The sequence below is a fragment of the Crocuta crocuta genome, unplaced genomic scaffold (assembly GCF_008692635.1).
Source record: "Crocuta crocuta isolate KB4526 unplaced genomic scaffold, BGI_CrCroc_1.0 scaffold5, whole genome shotgun sequence".
Classification (NCBI taxonomy): Eukaryota; Metazoa; Chordata; class Mammalia; order Carnivora; family Hyaenidae; genus Crocuta; species Crocuta crocuta.
This window is the reverse complement of record NW_027530500.1, coordinates 1,193,461-1,214,298: the sequence shown is the minus strand read 5'-3', so window position 1 is coordinate 1,214,298 and position 20,838 is coordinate 1,193,461. Positions and strand designations below refer to the sequence as shown.

Here is a 20,838-nt window from a genome sequence, read left to right as displayed (position 1 = left end):
GCCCCCCCCCCCCCGCTTTTTTTTAAATGAGAGAAAGGGCCAATGCAGTGGCTAGTCTTTATTGGACCTCTTACCACTCTTATTCAATATCTTGCTGGAAGTCTATCTAGTGCAATGTGACAGGAAAAAGAAATAAAACTTACAGAGACTAGGAAAAAAGAAATAAAACTGTATTTGTTTACAGATGGCACTGTGTATGTAGAAAGTCCCGAAAGGTTGACAAAAGCACTTCTGTTAATATAGGAACATCACAGCATATAAGGTTAATACTATATAAGTGTTGACTCTTTCCTATATACTACCAGTGAACAATTAGAATTTGAAAACACAGTACCATTTATAATAGCATACACACAAAATGAAATACTTGGGTATAAATGTAATGAAATGTGTACAAGATGTATACGAGGGAAATTACAAAACTCTGATGAAAAAAATAAAACACCTAAGTAAATGGAGGTGTCCATATTTATGGACTAGAACATCCAACATTATTAGATGCCAATTCTTTCCCAATTGGATCTATAGATTCCATGTAATTCTAATCCAAATTCCAGCAGGGCACTTCATAGATATTAACAGATTCTAAAATTTATATGAAAAGACAAAAGACCCAGAATAGCTAACACAGCAGTGAAGAACAAAGTTGGAGAACTGATACTGCTCAACTTTAGGACTTAATATAAAACTATGATGGTTGAAACAGAGTGGTACTGGTGGTGAAATAACAAACAAGTACATCAAAAGAACAGAATAGAGGGCCCAGAAATAGTGCCACACAAATTATCTTTGTGTCAAGTTATCTTTGACAAATGGAGCAAAAGTAATTTAATGGGGACGGTCTTTTCAATAAATGGTGCTGGGATTGGAAAAACACACAAGCACAGACATGTACACAGACCTTCCACGGTCATAAAAATTACCTCAAAATGGATCACAGACACATGTAAAACACAAAACTATAAAACTCCTATAACAATTAGCAAAACTAAAAGGCAACTGACAGAATGGGAGAAGATATTTGCAAATGACAGATTAGTATCCAAAATCTATACAGAATGTATCAAACTCAACACCCAAAAAACCAAATAATCCAGTGAAGAAATGGGCAAAAGACATGAACAGACACTTCTCCAAAGATATCCAGATGGCCAACCGACTCATGAAAAAATGCTCAACATCACTCATCATCTGGGAAATACAAATCAAAACCACACTAAGATACTACCTCACACCCGTCAGAATGGCTAACACTAACAACTCAGGAAACAACGGATGTTGGCGAGGAAGCAGAGAAAGAGGATCTCTTTTGCACTATTCATGGGAATGCAAACTGGTGCAGCCACTCTGGAAAACCATATGGAGGTTCCTCAAGAAATTAAAAACAGAACTACCCTACAACACAGCAATTGCACTACTAGGTATTTATTCAAGGGATACAAGTATGCTGTTTTGAAGGGACACATGCACCCCAATGTGTATAGCAGCACTATCAATAATAGCCAAAGTATGGAAAGAACCCAAATGTCCATCGACAGATGAATGGATAAAGAAGAGGTGGTATATATATACAAAGGAGTATTACTTGTCAATCAAAAAGAATGAAACCTTGCTATTTGCAACTATGTGAATTGAACTATAGGATATTATGCTAAGCAAGATATGAAAAATATCATAGGACTTTACTCATATGAGGACTTTAAGATACAAAACAGATGAACATGAGGGAAGGAAAGTAAAAATAATATAAAAACAGGGAGGAGGACAAAACATAAGAGACTCTTAAATATAGAGAACAAACGGTTGTTGGAGGGGCTGTGGGAGTGGGGATGGGCTAAATGGGAAAGGGGCTTAAGGAATCTACTCCTGAAATCATTGTTGCACCATGTGCTAACTTGGATGTAAATTATAAAAAATAAAGTATAAGATAAAATAAAATTACTGCTTCATTGCAAAAACAAAACAAAACAAACTCCTGTAACAAAATACTGGAGAAAAATCTAGATGACCTTGGGTTTGGCAATGAGTCTTTAGATATAACCCCAAAGCACGATCCACACACAAGAAAGAAATTGATGCTGTAATTTATTAAAATTGAAAACTTTTGCTCTTCAAAAGGCACTAATAAGTAAATGGAAAGATATGCCGCAGATAGCAAGAAACTATTTGCAAAATGCATATCTTTCTGAAAAAGGACCAGTATCCTCAATATACCAGTATCCTCTTAAAATTCAATCTGAAAACAACCTAATTAACATATGGGCAAAGATCTGAACAGATACCTCATCAAAAATGCTATGAAGATGGCAAACGAACATATGACAAGTGATTCTCATATCATTATGCACAAAAGCAGGAAACCACTATTTCTCTGTTCGAATGGCTAAAATCCAGAATGCAGCGGCACTGAAGACAATGTAAAGCAACAAGAACTGTCATTCATGGCTGATGGGAATGTAAAATGGGACAGCCACTGTGGAAGACAGTTTGGAAGTTTCTTACAAAAACTAAACAGTTTTGCCTCATGAGCCAGCAATCACATTCCTCGTTTTTCCCCCAACTGATTTGAAAATTTATTTCCACACAAAACCTACATGCAAATGTTTATAGCAAGCAGCTTTATTCACAATGGTCAAAAACCAGAAGCAAGCAAGATGTCCTTCAACAGGGACATGAATAAACTTGCGTATTTACACAGAATACCACTCGGCAGTAGGAACAACTTATGATACGTACAACAAATGGATGAATTTCAAAATATGACACAAATAACCATGTGCTCTATAACTGCATTTATATGAAGTTCAAGGGCAGACAAAACTAATCTGTGATACTGTACAGATGAGCTGTTTACCTTGGTGAGGGGCAGAGGTGTGTTGGCTACAAAGGGGCCATCTTTCTGGGGTTATGGTGATGTCACACATATCTGTATTCAGAGGTTAGGTAAAGGTGTATATATTTGTCAAAATGCATAAAACTATAAAGCTAAGATTTTGGCATTTTACTCTATATAACTGTATACAATAAAATTGGTTATTTGAAAAAGTCAAGATAGTGGCTGTATAGGGGGAGATAGAGGGTTGTGACTGGGATGGAGCAGTTGTGGGGCTTCCGAGGTGACTAATACAGTTCTAGTTTTTACCCTGGGTGGTAATTTCAAAGTTGTTCTTTAAAAAATTTATGAAGCTATATACTTGTTTCATGTAGTTTTCTATATCTGTTCTGTATTTTACAATAAAAAAGTATCAAAAAATAATCTTTTCAAAAGGTGTCCATTTTTTCACAGGTTGAGAATCCTCAAATAACTCTAAACTTGTATGATTCTATATTATTACTGTGATAAAAAAATCACTGAAAATGAAAATAGTATACGGCATATTTCTATTTAGTGGGGTTTTGAAATATCAAGGTTAAAAAAATATAGGAGAGATTTTCTAGACAAAGCAGATGGGTTAAAACTTCTTTCCCCCAGATTTATGTTTCTTTGATTTTCTGATGTAGAGAACAGAAGCCAAATCTAAGTTTTACCCCAAATATATTTCCAACTCTTTCCAATCTTTAAGTTTGTGAATGATAGTTTTCTGGAACAAAAGACTGGTTTCTGGACTATCTCTTGCTTATAAATCCCTCGAAAGCAGAAGTACTTTAATATCAAAACACACGTCCATATAAAGAACAGAAATGTAATGAACAGTTGTATCTATAATTCCAAAACCTGCTAGCAACCTGAGTGTCTTTCTACAGGTGAAGGGATAAACAACTTGTGAAACATCCTGGCAGTGGAGAGCTTGGCACCCAGCAACAAAAAGCAATGACCTATAGAAACATGGATACATTTCAGGATAAATTTCCATTATGTGGAGTAAAGCATGCAGACTCCCTCCCTCAAAAAAGAATATGTTGTATGATTTCACTCCTATACAATTCCAGAAAATACAAACCAATCCAGTGACAGAGAACAGACGCATGCTTGTCTGAAGGTAGGGAGGCAGGCAGGGATAAGAGGGAAGAGATCCGAGGCACAAGGGGAAACTACTGGGTCTGATGGATATGTTCACGACCTTGACGGTGGGGATGGCAAAATGGGCATGTATACATGTCATATCTTATCAAATTGTGTACTTCGAAAGGTTTGGTTTATTGTACGTGAGTCCTCAGTAAAGCTATGTCTAAACATCACAGTACACAGACAAGATGCATCCTTTGCCTCCCCCAACTTCTGACTGTGTAAGGCAAGGAAATACTGAAAATGCTATTGTTCTAACCTGCATTGCTAAGCTTCCTTTGACCAGGGTCATCTAAGTTTTGTTTACATTGAGGTGACAATACTTTTAGAACAGGTCTGTAACGCAGGATCCCCAGCATGTGAATCACAGCTGGCACACCACATGAAACCACGGGTGCAGTTATGTGCACAGAAGAGAAACTGAGGCAAAGAAACATTCTTCCAGCACTGGTGTCTAGCAAGCAATCAAGAATAGTTTTTCAAGTTGGCTGTGTACCTCTGGGGGACTGCCTTGATTACTCTGAGGCTCCTTGGCCTCGGCTGCCCAGGCCCAGTGACCTGCCTCAGGGCCTGCTTTGTTCCTTCCCCAGGGCTATGCCACATGGGAGCTTACCATTTCAACCCGAGGAGGCCTGTTTCGGGGGAGGCAGAGTGTTGGTCCCAAAGACCAGGTCAGAACTGGCACAGACCCCCTGTCTTAAATCTATTTGGGTCAGCGGTCAAGGGTCAGGGCAAGGAGGAAAGCTCCAGGCCCAAGTTGGCAACCCATGTCCTAAGGAAGAACATCCAGCTGGAAGGGACAGAGATGGTGGCTGGTGCTCAGAGGAAGCAAGCTTCACTACGGCGCTACTCAGGTGGCTCAGAAGAAGCAAGAGCAAACGTATGAAGAGAACCCACCGTTGCTGGCAGCCCTCCCCCCCACCCCCCAGCCTCAGTCGTTCTGTGATTTGACCAATCTGTACCTGCAACAGGACAAAACATAGTCTTGTATTTACGATAACCATGAGCCAACAGGCTTTGCCGTTGTGACCTCTTCAAAACACCAGGATAAGGGGAACTCATTCGTATGGGAGAACGGAACTTTGCAGAGTCGCCTTTCAACAATGTGTGAGGAGTTACAGTAGGGTGCACACATGGGGGACAGCACTGCATTGGTTCACTTTACAGAAAGATGCAAACTGCTCATGTACAAAACCCTCTTTGAGTCCTTTATTAACACTTGGGGATGTGCGGTACATACAATTAACAGCATCACGCCAGCTACGGAAGTACAGGAACTGAGAATGTACTTCGAACAAGGGCCTCAGAGCAACTTCAGATGTTGTCTGCTCTGAACCCCCACAAAAACCCAACTCTGACACACGCAGACAGACAATATAACAATTTCACTTTGAAATGGTTCTTTAAAAAAATGACAAGAATTAATAGTTCGAACCCTTTAGAGTGTGAGATGTGGCAAGTCTCTCGGTGCCATGGTACTGCTGTAAGAGGCCAGCTCAGGCATTTGAAGGTCAGACAGAGTAAGAACTGGCTGGGATGAGAGGAAGAGGTTTGATTTTCAGTGTCGAGAGATAACAGATGGTCCAAGTGGATGCTTTCAGTCCAGGCTCAGTATGGGTCCTGCAGGAATCCATCAGATAAATACAGTTTATAAACCAGAAGGCGGAAAACTGCCAGCCACTCATTTGTGTCACTGATTCTAACAGGCAGACACCGATGCACCAGGGGTCATTTATGACACAGCGAGTTTAAGAGGGATATGCCTGAAAGACAGAATGCAGTTCACCGCGTCAGAACAGCTCTGATCCGTTTGTGCCACTGGGTACCATGGGTCCCTCTGTTTTCTTGTGTGAATTAAGGAATACTTCCTTTATTTCAAGGTTCCATTTTGAAAATAACCAAAACCCTCCCCCCACCCGCAACATCATTCTTCATAAATTCTGTTTCCAAAGTCCTGATTCTTCTGGGTCTAGACTTTCTCCTTTCGCTTCAATTTCGACACCTTCTTGACAGTCCCGTTCTTGTTTAGAAGCTTCAGGACACGGTCTTTATGATCTAAAACCTTAAGCATGGAGTCTCTGGCCTCACTGATCTGGTCCATCACAAGTTTACACCGCTGCATGTTTCCCTGCAACAGAAGACACATCACCAATTGGTAAGTGGGAGACCACCAGGCTTCTTAACAACTTTTCACCTTTGGACTGAGGCCATTCTGAGGCTTCCATAGGAAAAAATGTTTTAGTCTTTCTTGGTAATGCAGGCTGAAGTAAACAGTAGGTTTTTACTAAATGTATTAGTGAAAGAGGGAGGGAAACAGGAGAAGTAAGACTACTGATACAGGGATAACCCCATAAACTGGATGATCAGAGGGAAAGGGCTCAGTCAAACCTGTATCAGTTCGTTTATTCGGTGCAGGTCATCATCAGTTGCCGCTTTTTTCTTTGGGATAATCCCTTCCTGTAGGTTGGTGAGTCTTTCATAAACATCATGTTCTAGATTTGTCTGCAACACACAAGAGGAAGGGCATCATGGCTTCAGAGGTACTTTTCCTTAGTACCTTCAGGCAAATGCACCCACCTGGAATCACTTGTGTAACCGGTATGAGAGCCATTTGGGGGGCAGGACCCTTTCTCCCCCGGACTAGGGCACTAACGTACAGCAAGCGGACTGATCAACAACGATTAACACAACAATCTGTCATACAGTCCATCTCCAAGGGTAACTTTTAAATGCTGCCCTGAATTCACAACTGCTCTAAAAAATAAGTCTAGTTTCAGAGAATATACTTTTCTAGAGGTCAAAAAGTAGCCATGGAACTACTTTATTTTTAGACCCTCATAATAGACAATGTTCTTCAGATCAGTGCTACTCCACAGATGGAAAAACTTCACTGAGGTTGTTTTGATTGGCGCCCCTTCACCTTCTTGGTGAAGGATTCCCGCCCTAGGGAATGGAAACGGACACGTAACACCCGCCAACATTGGACACATGAGAGCAACAGCAGTTACTAGTCAATATACTCACAGCCCAGGGGAGGAGGACACCACACACCACGCAGGGCCACGCAGGGGCTGCACTCAGGAACAGAGTGAACAAGCAGGGGCTGTAGGAGGCAGGCTTTGTAGTATCGAGAGGGAGAGGTGTCCCCTGGTTCCCATGGGAGGAGGCGACAGCTGATTTGAATACTGCAAACTGGCAGGGAAATAAACCCCACTAATCGGGAAGAGGTGGGAGCTGAGCCTGGTTCCCATGATAAGGAGCATTGTGGGGAGCGAGGGCTTACAGTTAGGCACTTGAGGCTCTCTGGTACAGATTCATGGCAATGACACAAAATACTGAAGCTTAACTGGAGGTCTTACAACCACAGCTGTTCAACAGATTTGGGTGCTGGGTACCAGACTAAGATGTGTTTGAACTGTATCGATGGCATAGATACAACAGTTGTATATTATACGTACAAATTCTGCCATGACCCACGTTAGGTGGGAATGCTTCAGAATTACTCAAAAGGAAACTCTATGGACTCAGATGCCACCAGCATCTGTGCCTCGCTTCAGCAGGACACACGACTCTACTAGAACTCTACCTACCAGCTGTAGCAACTGAGCGGCACAGAGGTGAACCTTCCAGCCTTGAGCACGGCAGGACACCCCTTTCTGGTTAGCTATTTCCTGCAGCATAGCTTTCTTCTCTTCTGGAACCATAAAAAAATAAAAAGTATATTTCAATTTTTATAAAGCTAAAATAATTCGAGGTCAAGCTGCTGATGTGCTACTATTTTATCAAGAATTTCTTTACTTAAATATCTTTAAATAACTCCTTTGCATGAAGTCATTAGGAATAGAAGTCACAATGTGAATCAAAGTTTCTTCTTTTGTTCACCCCCAAAGAATTCTGTAAAGACGTACTCCGCTAATCTAATGAGTACAAAAGAGAGCAAATTAATATTTCAAACTCTTAAAGGAAAGGAAATGGTCTGGGGTTGCTCAGAGCCCTCGCTCATGGGTGATGCTTCCAAGCCTGTGGAGAATTGGGCATGAAGTTTCAGAAGAGTTTTGCTGTTATCTAGATCTTGGGAAATGAAAGGAGTCAAAGGTGAATAACATTTCACATTTGGATAGAAAAGTCCAGTAACTAGAACTGTAGTAAAATAAACATGAAATGTATCCTCTGGACTGGGGAGAGAGAAACTAGGATTGAGGGGTACTTCTCAAAAGTGAGTTTAGCTGTATATGTGAAGTTTTAATTAGTTTAACTACAACTTAAAATGTGTTTACAGATTAACAGATCATTAAAGGTATTTTTAAAATATTTTTAAAATTTTGCTTTATTATTTAAAAAAATATTCTTGAAAAACTCTCTCTATATTTGTCAAAACCCATAGAACGTAGAACACCAATACTGGGCCTTAATATAAGTGATGAACTTTGGGTGAAAACGATGTGTTTCGTGTCTGTGCATCAAACACACCAATGCACCACTGTGGTGGGGGTGTTCATAGTGGACGAGGTTGTGCAGGTGTGGAGCTGGGGGTGCGTGGGAATCCCTGTACCTTCCATTCAATTTTGTTGTGAACCTAAAACTGCTTTAAGAAGTTTATTAAAAAAAGAAACAACCCTACCAGGGCGCCTGGCTGGCTCAGTGGGTTAAGTGTCCAACTTTTCCTCAGGTCATGATCTCACAGTTCACAAGTTCGAGCCCTGCATTGGGCTCTATGCTGACAACTCAGAGCCTGGAGCCTATTTTGTATTTTGTGTCTTCCTCTCTCTCTGCTCCTCCCCTAGTTGTATTCTGTCTCTCAAAAATAAATAAAACACTAAAAAAACCACAAAAAACAAAAAACAAACCCTATCTAGAAGGCAAATATTAGCATGCACATGATTTAAAGAATTTTTAAACTTTTGAGGTACTTGGAGATTCACATGAAGTTGTAAAAAATCGTAAGTACTCTACCTCGTTTCCCCCAATGGTAACATCTTGTAAAACCTTAGTACAATGCCACAACCATGATGATGATGATGCAGCCTACTCATATTTCACCAGTTCTTGGTGTACTGTACTTGGATATTTCATTTTATTTTTATTAAAAAAATTGTTTTTAACGTTTTATGTATTTCTGAGAGAGAGAGAGGCAACGTGAGCAGGGGAGGGTCAGAGAGAGAGGGAGACACAGAATCTGAAGCAGGGTCCAGGCTCTGAGCTGTTAGCACAGAGCCTGACACGGGGCTCAAACACATGAACTGTGAGATCATGACCTGAGCCAAAGTCGGACATTTAAGTGACTGAGCCACCTAGGCGCCCCTTGGTATTTCATTTTAGATATTAAAAAAAACAAAACAAAAAAAAAAAAACACCTCTTCACTTTGAAATAATGATAGACTCAGAAGTTGCCAAGATGGTACAGGGATATATCTGGTAAGAGACTCGTACGTAGAACACAGAAAAATTCTCACAACTCCATAATAAAGAGATAAACCACGTAAAAGGTCAAAGGATCCAAACAGTCATTTCTCCAACAAAGATATACAAATGGCCAATAAGTACATTCTAGTTTCTGGCTATTCCAACAAACGTTGCTATGAACAGCTGTGCACAGATTTTTGTGTGGACACAGGTTTTCATTTTCTGGGTCAATGCCCAGGAGTGTAAGGTCATATGGTAAGTGCATGTTCTAGTTTTTACAAAGCTGCCTTCCAGAGCAGCTAGCTGGGCGAAGTATGAGAGACAACTGACTTGTAGAAAGACAGTGCTCCACTAATCTGCTCTCTAGTCAAAGTGGTGAAAATTTAAAAATTTTAAAAATAACTATTTAAATCTCTGGAAACCTAAGGGAAAAGAGAAAATCTACTCATGCAACATACATTTAAGCCCATCTGTGCGAGCCCATGGTATCTGAACCAAGCCCACTCCCTCTGTGTGTTTCTCTCCCAGTCCAGTGAGGTGGACAGCCCATGCAGACCGCAGCAGCCCAGAACACGGGGCTGCCTTTCCTCCAGCTGCCAGGTGGAAGGCTGGCTTCCTGGGAGGAGCAGGTCCTCAGGATTTCTCATCCTGTTCCGGTCTCTGCTGCTGAGGCTAAGTCCCGGGGTGTACAACTGAGATGCAGGGCCTCTTCTCCTGTTCAATCCCTAGTCCAGAATGGAGGCTGCACCTGAGGCCCTGGAGCGCTGGGAGCTCTTCTCCCGCTTTGTGAAGTGGTGGTTTTATGCTAGGAGAGGCAAGCCCACTCCTCTTCCCTTCCACTGGATGCTCACCTCCTAGATCAGGGTGTTATTCAGACAGAAGGTTGCCACCATCCCCACCCACCTCCAGAGTCCTTGCTCAGAGATTCTGCCAGAGGCGGGGTTGGGGATAAGCCATAAAACAGGTAGCTTCTAATCTGTTCCCAAAACAACTGACTCCATGTGCCACAGACTACGGAGCTGAAACCTAAAGGTGCTCCTAAGACGGTGGAGGTTGTAGTGAAAGGCAACTGGGAAGAGATTTGTAGATCAAATGAAGATACAGCTTGGACTATGGGCTCACTAGTTTGCAGGAAAGAACAAAGAGTAAGATGGCTGCGAGAAGCCCTCGTGGGGGCCGAACAAATATCAAACACTGACTTCAGCAACTACTCTGGGAAGGAGCTACAATCTGACTGGATTAGTTTGCAGAGGAATGTAATTTGTGTTCCGGGGAATATTCCAGTACTGCGTTTGGGTAGAGCAAATAGCAAGCAATTAGCAGGGCTAATCAGCTGGGTGTGGTCAGGGAAAGAGTGGGCCAGAGCTCTATCACTGCCACCACAGCAGTCCAGCGTGACTGCAGGCACACCCGGGGCCATGCCTTCCTGAGGAGCAACATCAAAGGCTCAGCATACCTGGCAGTGTAGACGATTAGACTTCACTAAAATCTAAGCAGTCACTAAACAAATAAACAAACAAACAACCATAAAAAACCTGGGTTGGGGTGGGGAGAGACCAGTTTCCAGAGTTATCTGGAATGTCTGCTTTCCAACAAAAAATTATGAGGCATGCCAAGAAACAGTAAAGTGTGACCCAGACGTGGGGTAGGGTAGGGGGTGGGAGGAAACAGGCAACAGAAACTGCTTGGGAGAGTGACCAGATGTCATGTTTACCAGAAAAAGATTTCAAAGCAGCCATTAAAAATAAATTCACTGAATGAAAGGAATGTAGGAGTGAAGAAGAAAGGTATGAAGAACATGTCAAATTAAGTAGAGAAGTCAATAAAGAGGTAGAAATTATAAAAACAAAGGAACCAAATGGAAATTCTGGTGTTAAAAAGTACAATAAAATACTTTAAGAAACTCATTTAGAGGGACACAATAGCAGATGTGAACTGGTACACAAGAAAATTAGGTTGAAGACAGGCTGATATAGATGAGGCGGGCTGAAGAACTGAGAGTAACAGGTGACAGAAATAAGCAGGCCCTCAGAGAACTGTGAGACAACACTAAAAGACTCAACACACGGGTATTGGGAGTACTAGAAGAAGAAATAAATATTGAAAGAAAAAAATGGCTAAAATGTCTCAAAGTTATTGAAAACCAATAACATAGTCCAAAAGTTCCAGGAACTCAAAGTATGAAAAATGCAAAGATCTCAAGAAAAAGTTTTTAAAATTTTTTTATGTCTTTATTTTGAGAGACAGAGACAGAGAGCGAGTGGGGGAGGGGCAGAGAGAGAGGGAGACCAAGAATCTGAAGCAGGCTCCAAGCTCTGAGCTATCAGCACAGAGCACGACACAGGGCTCGAACCCACGGACTATGAGATCATGACCTGAGCCAAAGTCGGAAACCTAACCGACTGAGCCACCCAGGCGCCCCCTCAAGAAAAAGTTTTAAAGTCAAACCTGAGAAAATCTTCAAAGCAGCAAAAGAAAAAAGATGCATCACTTACAAAATAACCCAGACAGAATCACTAACTAACTTCTTAGGAGAAATGAAAGTCAGAAGGCAGTGGGACAAAGTGTTAAAGGAATGTACGAAAAATCGACATTCTTCACATCCTTACCAGCATTTAGTATTATCAGTATTTTTTGTTTCAGCTGTTTTAATAGGTGTGGAGTGATATCTCAATTTAAATTTCTTCAATGGTTAGTGACGATGAACATTAAAAGAAAAAAATGTTATGGGGGCACCTGGGTGGTTTAGTCAGTTAAATGTCCAACTCTTGGTTTCTGCTCAGGTCTCATGATCTCATGGTTTGTGGGTTCTGTGCTGACAGTGTGCAGCCTACTTGGGATTTCCTCTCTCCCCCTCTCTCTGACCCTCCCCTGCTCACACTCTGTCTCTCAAAATAAATTAAAAAATTTTTTATGTTCATTTTCTGTTCTAGGACCTAACGAAAATATTATGTCTCCCTAGACAGCTCTTGGCTTGACAGTTTCTCAGACTGTCCTTGATTCTGAAGAGCTTGACAGTTTTGAAGGGTGCTGGTCAAGTAATTTTGAAAGATGCCTTTCTATTTGGATCTGTCTGATGTTTCTTAGGATTAGAATGTAGTTATGACAGGAGCTATAGATGGGAAGTAACAATGCTTTCAAAGCCTATGAGGGGCACATACTATCTTTCTTTAATTCGAGTATAATTAACACAGAGTTATGTTAGTATCAGGTATACAATATAGTGATTCAACAATTCTATACACTTCTCAGTACTCATCAGAAGTGTACTCTTAATCCCCTGCATCTACTTCACCCATCCCTCCTCCCTCTCACCTTTCCTCTACTAACAATCTGTTTCATCAGTTTGTTCTAGAACTAAAATTAAGAATCTGTTTCTTGGTTTGTCTTTTTTGTTTTTTTAAATTTCGCACATGAGTGAAATCATATGGCATTTGTCTTAGCATTATACCCCGTAGATTCATCCATGTTGTTAAAAATGACAAGCTTCCATTCATATTTATGGCTGAGTAATATTCCCTTGTGTATATCTTCTTTATCCATTCCTTTATCAATGGATACTTTGGCTGCTTCCATATTTGGTTATTGTAAATAATGCTGCAATAAATATAGGAGCCCATAAATCTTCTCAAATTAGTGTTTTCATACTCTTTGGGTGAATACTCAATGGTGGAATTACGTGATATGATAATTCTTATTTTTTTAAATGTTTATTTTTGAGACAGAGAGAGACACAGAGAGAGAGAGAGAGAGAGAGAGAGGGAGAGAGACACACACACACACAGTGTGAGCAGAGGAGGAGCAGAGAGAGAGGGAGACACAGAATCCAAAGCAGGCTCCAGGCTCTGAGCCGTAAGCAGAGAGTCAGACATGGGGCTCAAACTCTGGAACTGTGAGATCATGACCTGAGATGAAGTCAGATGCTTAAGTGACTGAGCCACCCAGGTGCCCCAATTCTATTTCTAATTTTTAAAAAAGATTTATTTTTGAGAGAGAGAAAGAGAGCAAGCGAGCACATGAGAGCAGGGGAAGGGAAAGGGAGACAGAGAATTCCAAGCAGGTTCTGTACCATCAGAGCAGAGCTTGATGCATGGCTTGACCCCACAAACCATGAGATCATGAGACCTGAGACGAAATCAAGTGTCGGTCGCTCAACCGACTGAGCCACACAGGTGCCCCTTTATTTTTAATTTTTTAAGGAAACTCTACACTATTTTCCACAATGGCTATTCAAGTTTGCTTTCCCAACAACAGTACATGAAGCTTCCTTTTTCTCCACATCCTCGCCAACACTCGTTTGTTGTGTTTTTTATTTTAGCCATTCAGACAGGTGTGAGGTGGTATCTCATTTTGGTTTTGACTTGCATTTCCCTGATGATGAGTGATGTTGAGCATCTTGTCATCCGGATGTCTTCATTGGAGAAATGTCTTCTGCCCATTTTTGCTTAGATTATTTGCGTGTTTTTGGTGTTGAATTATATAAGCTCTTTTTTTATTTTGGATCCTAACCCTTTATCAGATATATCATTTGCAAATATCTTCTACCATCCAGTAGGCTGTCTTTTAGTTTTGCTGTTTCCTTCACTGTGCAGAAGATTTTTATTTTGATACAGTCCCAAAGTTTATTTTTGCTTTTGCTTCCCTTGCCTCAGGAGACCTATCCAGAAAAATATTGCTATGGCCCATGTCAGAGAAATCACTGCCTGTGTTCTCTAGAATTTTAATGATCTCACATTTAGGTCCTTAATCAATTTTGAGTTTACTTCTATGTATGGTGTTAAGAAAATGGCTCAGTTTCATTCTTGTTCTTTGTTTTAATTTTTTAAAATGTTTATTTTTGAGAGAGAGGAGAGAATGAGAGTGGGGGAGGGACAGAGAAAGAGAGACAGAATCTAAAGCAGGCTTAGGCTCTGAGCTGTCAGCATAGAGCCTGACACAGGGCTCAAACCCATGAACCATGAGATCATGACCTGAGCCGAAGTCACTCAACAGATCAAGACACCTAGGTGCTCCAACAGTTTCATTTTTGTGCTTGTAGCTGTCCAGTTTTCCCAACATCATTTGTTGAATGGACTGTCTTTTTCCCATTGGATAGTCTTGCTTCCTTTGTCAAAGACTAATTGATCACATAGCCATGGGCTTATATCTGGGCTCTCTATTCTGTTCCATTAATCTATGTTTCTGTTTTTGCGCCAGTTCCATACTGTTTCGATTACTATAGCTTTGTACTGTATCTGGAAATCTGGAATTATGATACCTCTAGTTTTTTCTTTTTCAAGACAGCATTGGCTATTCAGGGACTTTTGTGATTCCATACAAATTTCATAATTATTTGTTATAGTTGTGAAAAATGTTGCTGTATTTTGATAGGGATTGCATTAAATCTGCATGTTGTCCTGTGTAGTAATGGCATTTTAACAATATTTGTTCTTCCAATTCTTGGAAGCTTCTTTCCATTTTTGTCATATTCAATTTCTTTCACCAATGTTTTATACTTTTCAGAGTACAGGTCTTTCACCTCCTTGCTTAAGTTTATTCCTAAGTATTTTTCTACTTTTGGTACACTTGTAAACAGAACTGTTTTCTTAATTTTTCTATTTCATTAATAGTATATAGAAATACATCAGATTTCTGTATAATTATTTTGTATCCTGAAAACTCACTGAATTCATTTGTCAGTTCTAATAGTTTTTTGATGGAGTCTTTTGGGTTTCCTATGTATGTCATCTGCAAATTTTTCTTTCTTCCTTCCCAATTTGGATGCCTTTTCTTTTTCTAGTCTGACTGTTGTGGCTAGAACTGCCAGTTATATGTTACATAAAAGTGGTGAGAGTGGACATCCTTGTCTTGTTCCTGCTTTTAGGGGAAAAACTCTGTTTTCACCATTGACTGTGATGTTAGCTGTGGGTTTTTCATATATGGCCTTTATTATGTTGAGGTATGTTCCTTCTAAACCTACTTTGTTTGAAGGTTTTATTACAAATGGATGTTGTACTTTGTCGAATGCTTTTTCTGCATCTATTAAAATGATCACATGGTTCTTATTCTTTCTTTTATTAAGGTGATGTATCACATTGATTGATTTGCAAATAATGAACTACCCTTGCAAGCCAGGTATAAATCTCACTTGATTGTGGTGAATGATTTTTTAAAATATATTGTTGGATTTGGCTTGTTAGTGTTTTGTTGAAGATTTTTGCATTTATGTTCATCAGAGATACTGGCCTATAGTTCTCTTTCTCTGTGGTGTCTTTATCTGATTTTGGCATCAGGGTAATGCTGGCTTCATAGAATGAATTTGGAAGCTTTCCTTCCTCTTCTATTTTTTGGAATAGTTTGAGAATAGGTATTAACTCTCCTTTAAATGTTCGGTAGGGGGTGCTTGGCTGGCTCAGTGGGTAGGGCATGCAACTCTTGATCTCAGAGTTGTGAGTTCAAGCCCCACATTGAGCAGGGAGCCTACTTAAAATTTAAAAATGTAATTGTTGAGTAGAATTCATCTGTGGAGGCATCTGGTCCTGGACTTTTGTTTTTTGGGAGTTTTTTGAGTAATAGTCAATTTCATTGGTGGTAACTGGTCTGTTCAAATTTTCTATTTCTTCCTGATTCACTTTTGGTAAGTTACAGGTTTACAGGAATTCATTCATTTTTTTCTAGGTTGTCCAATTTGTTGGTACATAATTTTCACAATATTCTCTTATATTCCTTTGTATTTCTGTGGTGTCGGGTTATTCTTTCTCCTGTTTCATTTGATTTTGTTTATTCAAGTCCTCTCCTGCTGATTCTGGCTAAAGGTTTGTTAATTTTGTTGATATTTTCAAAGAACCAGCTACTGGTTTCATTAATCTGTTGTATTCATTTATTTCTGCTCTAATATTTATTTCCTTCCTTGTACTGGTTTGGGGTTTTTCTTCTTTTTCTAGCTCCTTTAGGAGAAAGGTTTACTTGAGATTTTTCTTGCTTCTTGAGGTTGGCCTGTTTTGCTATAAGCTTCCCTCTTAGAACACTTTTTAATGCATTCCAAAGATTTTGGATCATTGTGTTTATTTTCATTTTCATTTGTCTCCATGTATTTTTTGATTTCCTCTTTGATTTCGTAGCTGACCCACTCGTGTTTTTAGTAGTATGCTATTTAACCAACATATATTTGTATTCTTTCCAGCTTTTTTCTTGTGGTTGATTTTTAGTTTCACAGCACTGTGGTCAGAAGAGATACAGGGTATGATTTCAATCTTAACTTGTTGAGACTTGTTTTGTGGGTCAACATGTGATCTATTTTGAAGAGTGCTCCATGTGCACTTGAAAACAATGTGTATTCTGCTGTCTTGGGACGGAATGTTCTGAATGTATCTGTTAGATCCACCTGGTCCAATGTGTCATTCAAAGCCACTGTTTCCTTGTTGATTTTCTTTTACATGATTTATCCACTGATGTAAGTGGGGTGTAAAGTCCCCAACTGTATTACTATTGACTATTTCATTTGTTATTAGCTGCTTTATATATTTGTGTGGTCCCATGCAGGGTGCACAAATATTTACAGCTGTTATATCCTCTTGTTGGACTGTTCCCTTTTCTGATTATATAGTGTCCTTCTTTGTCTCTTGTTACAGTCTTTGTTTTAAAGTCCTTTTTTGTCTAATATAAGTATTGCTACTCTGCCTTTCTTTTCACTTCTATCTGCATGATCAATGCCTTTCCAACTCTTCACTTTCAATCTGCATGTGTCTTTAGGTCTGAAATGGATAGGTCTTGCTTTTTAATCTATTCTGTCATCCAAGTCTTTTTTTTTTTTAATGTTTTTTTTAATTTATTTCTAGGAGAGAGAGAGAGAGACAGTGTGAGCAGGGGAGGGTCAGAGAGAGAGGGAGTCACAGACTGAAACAGGCTCCAGGCTCTGAGCTGGCAGTCAGCACAGAGCCCGATGCGGGGCTCGAACCCAAGAACCGCGAGATCATGACCTAAGCGAAAGTCGGACGCTTAACCGACTAAGCCACCCAGGCGCCCCCATCCAAGTCTTTTGATTGGAGCATTTAGTCCATTTACATTCAAAGTCTTTATGGACAGGTACCGATTTGCCATTTTGTTACTTGTTTTATGGTTGGTTGTGTAGTTTTCTCTGTTCCTTTTCTTCTCTTGCTCTCTTCTCTCATGGTTTTCTGGCTTTTAGTGATATACTTGGATTCCTTTATTTGTTCCATATCTATTACTATTTCTTGATTTGTGGCTCTCATCAGGTTTATATGTAACATCTTATGCATACAGCAGTCTATACTGACAGTCACTTATGTTTGAACAGAAGGGTACATACTATTAGCACGATGTATCATTATTCATATTGACCTTAAACACCTGGCTGAGGTGGTATGTGAGGGGGGTGCCCACTGTAAAGTTACTCTTTTCCCCATCAAAGTACACATTGTAAGAAAGTTTTCCTTGAACATCATTTTGTGCATGCCATCTGTGTTATCCTCTGGTGAAGTGTCTCTTCATGCTTTTGTTCATTTTCTAATTGGATTATTGTTTTTATTTACTGTTAGGTATTAAAAGTTCCTAGTACATATATTCTAGATATGAACCTTTATCAGATATGTGGCTTGCTAATATTTTCTCCAGTCTATAGTCTTTCAGCACTAAAACGTTTTTCTTATGTCCAATTTATTTTCCTTTCCTTTTGTGGATAGTGTTTTTGGTGTCATGTCTAGGGACTGTTCACCATGCCTGAGGTCCTGAAGACTTTATCCTAGGTTTTCTTCTAAACGTTTTATAGTTTTACATTTCATATTTAAATCTATCATCCATTTTGAGTTAACTTTTATATAAGGTGTGAGGATTAAGTTGAAGGTATTTCTCTTTTTTTTAAACTTATGGGTGTCCACCACCATTTGTTAAAAATAAGAAGACTCTCCTTCCACTGAATTGTTTTTCCATTTGGTCAAAAATCAGTTGAGCATATTTGTGTGGGGGTCTATTTCTGCACTTTCCATTCCATTCCAGGCACCTAGATCTATATCCCTCTGCAAACACCACCCTATATAAGCTACTACAGAGAAACTATATGCTTTAACCTCGGGAAACATGACTTCTCTTATTTTTCAAGAGGATTTTAGCTATTCTACTTTCTATACCTTTCATATAAAGTTGAGAATAAGATTTACTATGTCTACAAAAATTTTTCTGTGAGTCTGTTAGGAACTGTATCAAACCTACTGATCAATCTAGGGAAAACTGACATCTTTATATTGAGTTCCAAATCCATAAATGTTGCCATGTCTCTTCATTTATTCAGATCTGTTTTTTAAAAATATTTATTTTTGGGAGAGTGCTAGTGGGGGAGGAGTAGAGAGAGGAGGACAGAGGATCCAAAGTGGGCTCTGCGCTGAAAGGCTGACAGTAGTGAACCCAATGTGGGGCTCAAACTCACAAACTGCAGACATTCAGACCTCTTTAATCAGCATTTCATAGCTGTCAGCAAACATGTCCTGTCTATGTTTTGCTAGATTTATACTTAAGTTTGTCATTTTTGTGGGAATAATTGTAAATTATATTTTATGTTTGGTATCAGTTTGTACAAGTTCATTCCAAGTATCTAAAATTACAATTGATTCGTGTGTTGACACTGTATCCTGTGGCCCTGCTAAACTCATTTACCAGTTCCAGTTTTTAATGGAATCCTTGAGATTTTCTACGTAGACAATGATGTCACTCACTTCCAAACAGAGATAGTTTTATCTATTCCTTTCTAACCCATATAGTCTTTTTATCTTTTCCTTGACTTATGGTATGTCTAGAACTTCCACTACCCAATCTGGAGTAAGAGTGGTGAGACAGGACAGCCTAGTCTTTAGTTAATCTCAGGTAGAAAGCATTCAGTCTTTCACTGTTAAGTATATTAGCTATAGGTTTGTTGTAGACTTTTTATCAAGTTGAAGAAGTCTTCTCCTGTTTTTGAGAGATTTATCATGAAAAAGTGTTGAATTTTATCAAACAATTTTTTTGCACCAGTTGACATGATTAGCTTTTGTTGTGGATTGAACTGTGTCCTCTCAAAAGACATGCTGAAGTCCCAACCCTTGTACCTATAAAGGTGAAGTAGGGCCTTTGTAGATGTAATCAAATCAAGAAGAAGTCATAATGAATTGCAGTGGCGGGAGGGCACTAAGTCAACTAGTGATGTCCTTATAAGGAAAGAGAGAGAAAGATGAGACACAGGAGAGAATATGATGTGAAAGGGGAGGCAGAAACTGGAATGATGCAGTTGCACGCCAAATATACCAAGGATTGCTGGCAACCAGCAGAAGCTAAGGCGAGGCAAGGAAGGGCTCTCCATGGCCCTCAGAGAGAACATGACTCTGCGGATACCTTGATTTTGGACTTTTAGTCTCCAAAACTATGAGAGAATACATTTGTAATTAAAGACCGCTGAGTTTGTGGTATTTTATTATTTTAGCTCTGGGAGATGAATACAGCTTGTTACTAACAGTGAATCACACTGATTTTCAATTGGTGACCTAGCCTTGCAGAGCTGGAACCCTACTTATACTTACCTCAGGGTATAATATACTATTTATACATTGCTGTATTCAACTTGCTAACACTTTGTTAAGAATTTTTGCATATATACTTATAAGGAATATTGATAATTAGTTTTCTATGTCTGCACTCTCCTTGTCTGATTTTGGGCTAGGGAAATACTGCCTTCATAAAATATGGAAGTGCTTCTTTCTATATTTTTAAGAAATTGTAGAGAATTGGTGTTGATTCCTTTTTAAAAGTTTAGTAGAATTTCCCAGTGAAAGTATCTGAAAATAGAGATTCTGTTTGGAACCTCTGAAACTATGGGTCCAACTTATTTATTTGTTAGAGGACTATTGAGAGTGTCTATCAGCTTCTGGGTGAGTGCTGGTAGTATTTTCAAGGCACTGGTCCACTTCATCTAACCGGCTGACTTTATGAGGATAAAGCTGTTCAGTTTTGCTACAGACATTAATTTGACTGACTTTTTCAAAGAACCAGCTTTTTGTTTCATTCATTCTATTATTTTGTTTTCAATTTCATTAATTTTACTGCTATCTTTACTACTTTCTTCCTTGCAGTTGCTTTAAGTTTATTTTTTGTTCTTTTTTTGGGTAACTTTTTGGGATAGGTACTTCAAGATATTTCCTCCTTTTTAAAAAAAATTTTTTTGGGGCTCCCGGGTGGCTTAGTGAGTTTAAGCGTCCGACTTTCGCTTAGGTCATGATCTCGTGGTTTGTGGGTTCGAGCCCTGCGTCGGGCTCTCTGCTGACTGCCAGCTCAGAGCCTGGAGCCTGTTTCAGAGTCTGTGTCTCCCTCTCTCTCTGACCCTCCCCTGCTCACGCTGTCTCTCTCTCTCCTAGAAAGAAATAAAAAATATTAAAAAAAATTTTTTTTAATGTTTATTTTGAGGGAGA

At 39.5% G+C, this 20,838-nt stretch overlaps 2 protein-coding genes across 8 annotated transcripts in view; both read right to left on the bottom strand.

Annotated features, from left to right (window-relative positions):
* The window catches only part of POLR2D (RNA polymerase II subunit D), a 450,734-nt gene that overhangs the window by 89,985 nt on the left and 339,911 nt on the right, over window positions 1-20,838 (bottom strand). The window lies entirely within an intron of this gene.
* Window positions 5,194-20,838, bottom strand: part of SAP130 (Sin3A associated protein 130) — an 81,121-nt gene continuing 65,476 nt past the window's right edge. For 6 of the 7 annotated variants that reach the window (XM_077766734.1, XM_077766736.1, XM_077766737.1 and 3 more), the window contains 3 exons: window positions 7,597-7,700; window positions 6,395-6,508; window positions 5,194-6,134 (listed from right to left, as the gene is read on the bottom strand). In XM_077766734.1, coding sequence (XP_077622860.1) covers window positions 5,976-6,134; window positions 6,395-6,508; window positions 7,597-7,700 — 377 coding nt within the window. In that variant the 3' untranslated portion in view covers window positions 5,194-5,975. Of the gene's footprint in view, window positions 6,135-6,394; window positions 6,509-7,030; window positions 7,110-7,596; window positions 7,701-20,838 lie in introns of those variants that run through there. The other variant, XM_077766740.1, reaches the window with a different exon arrangement.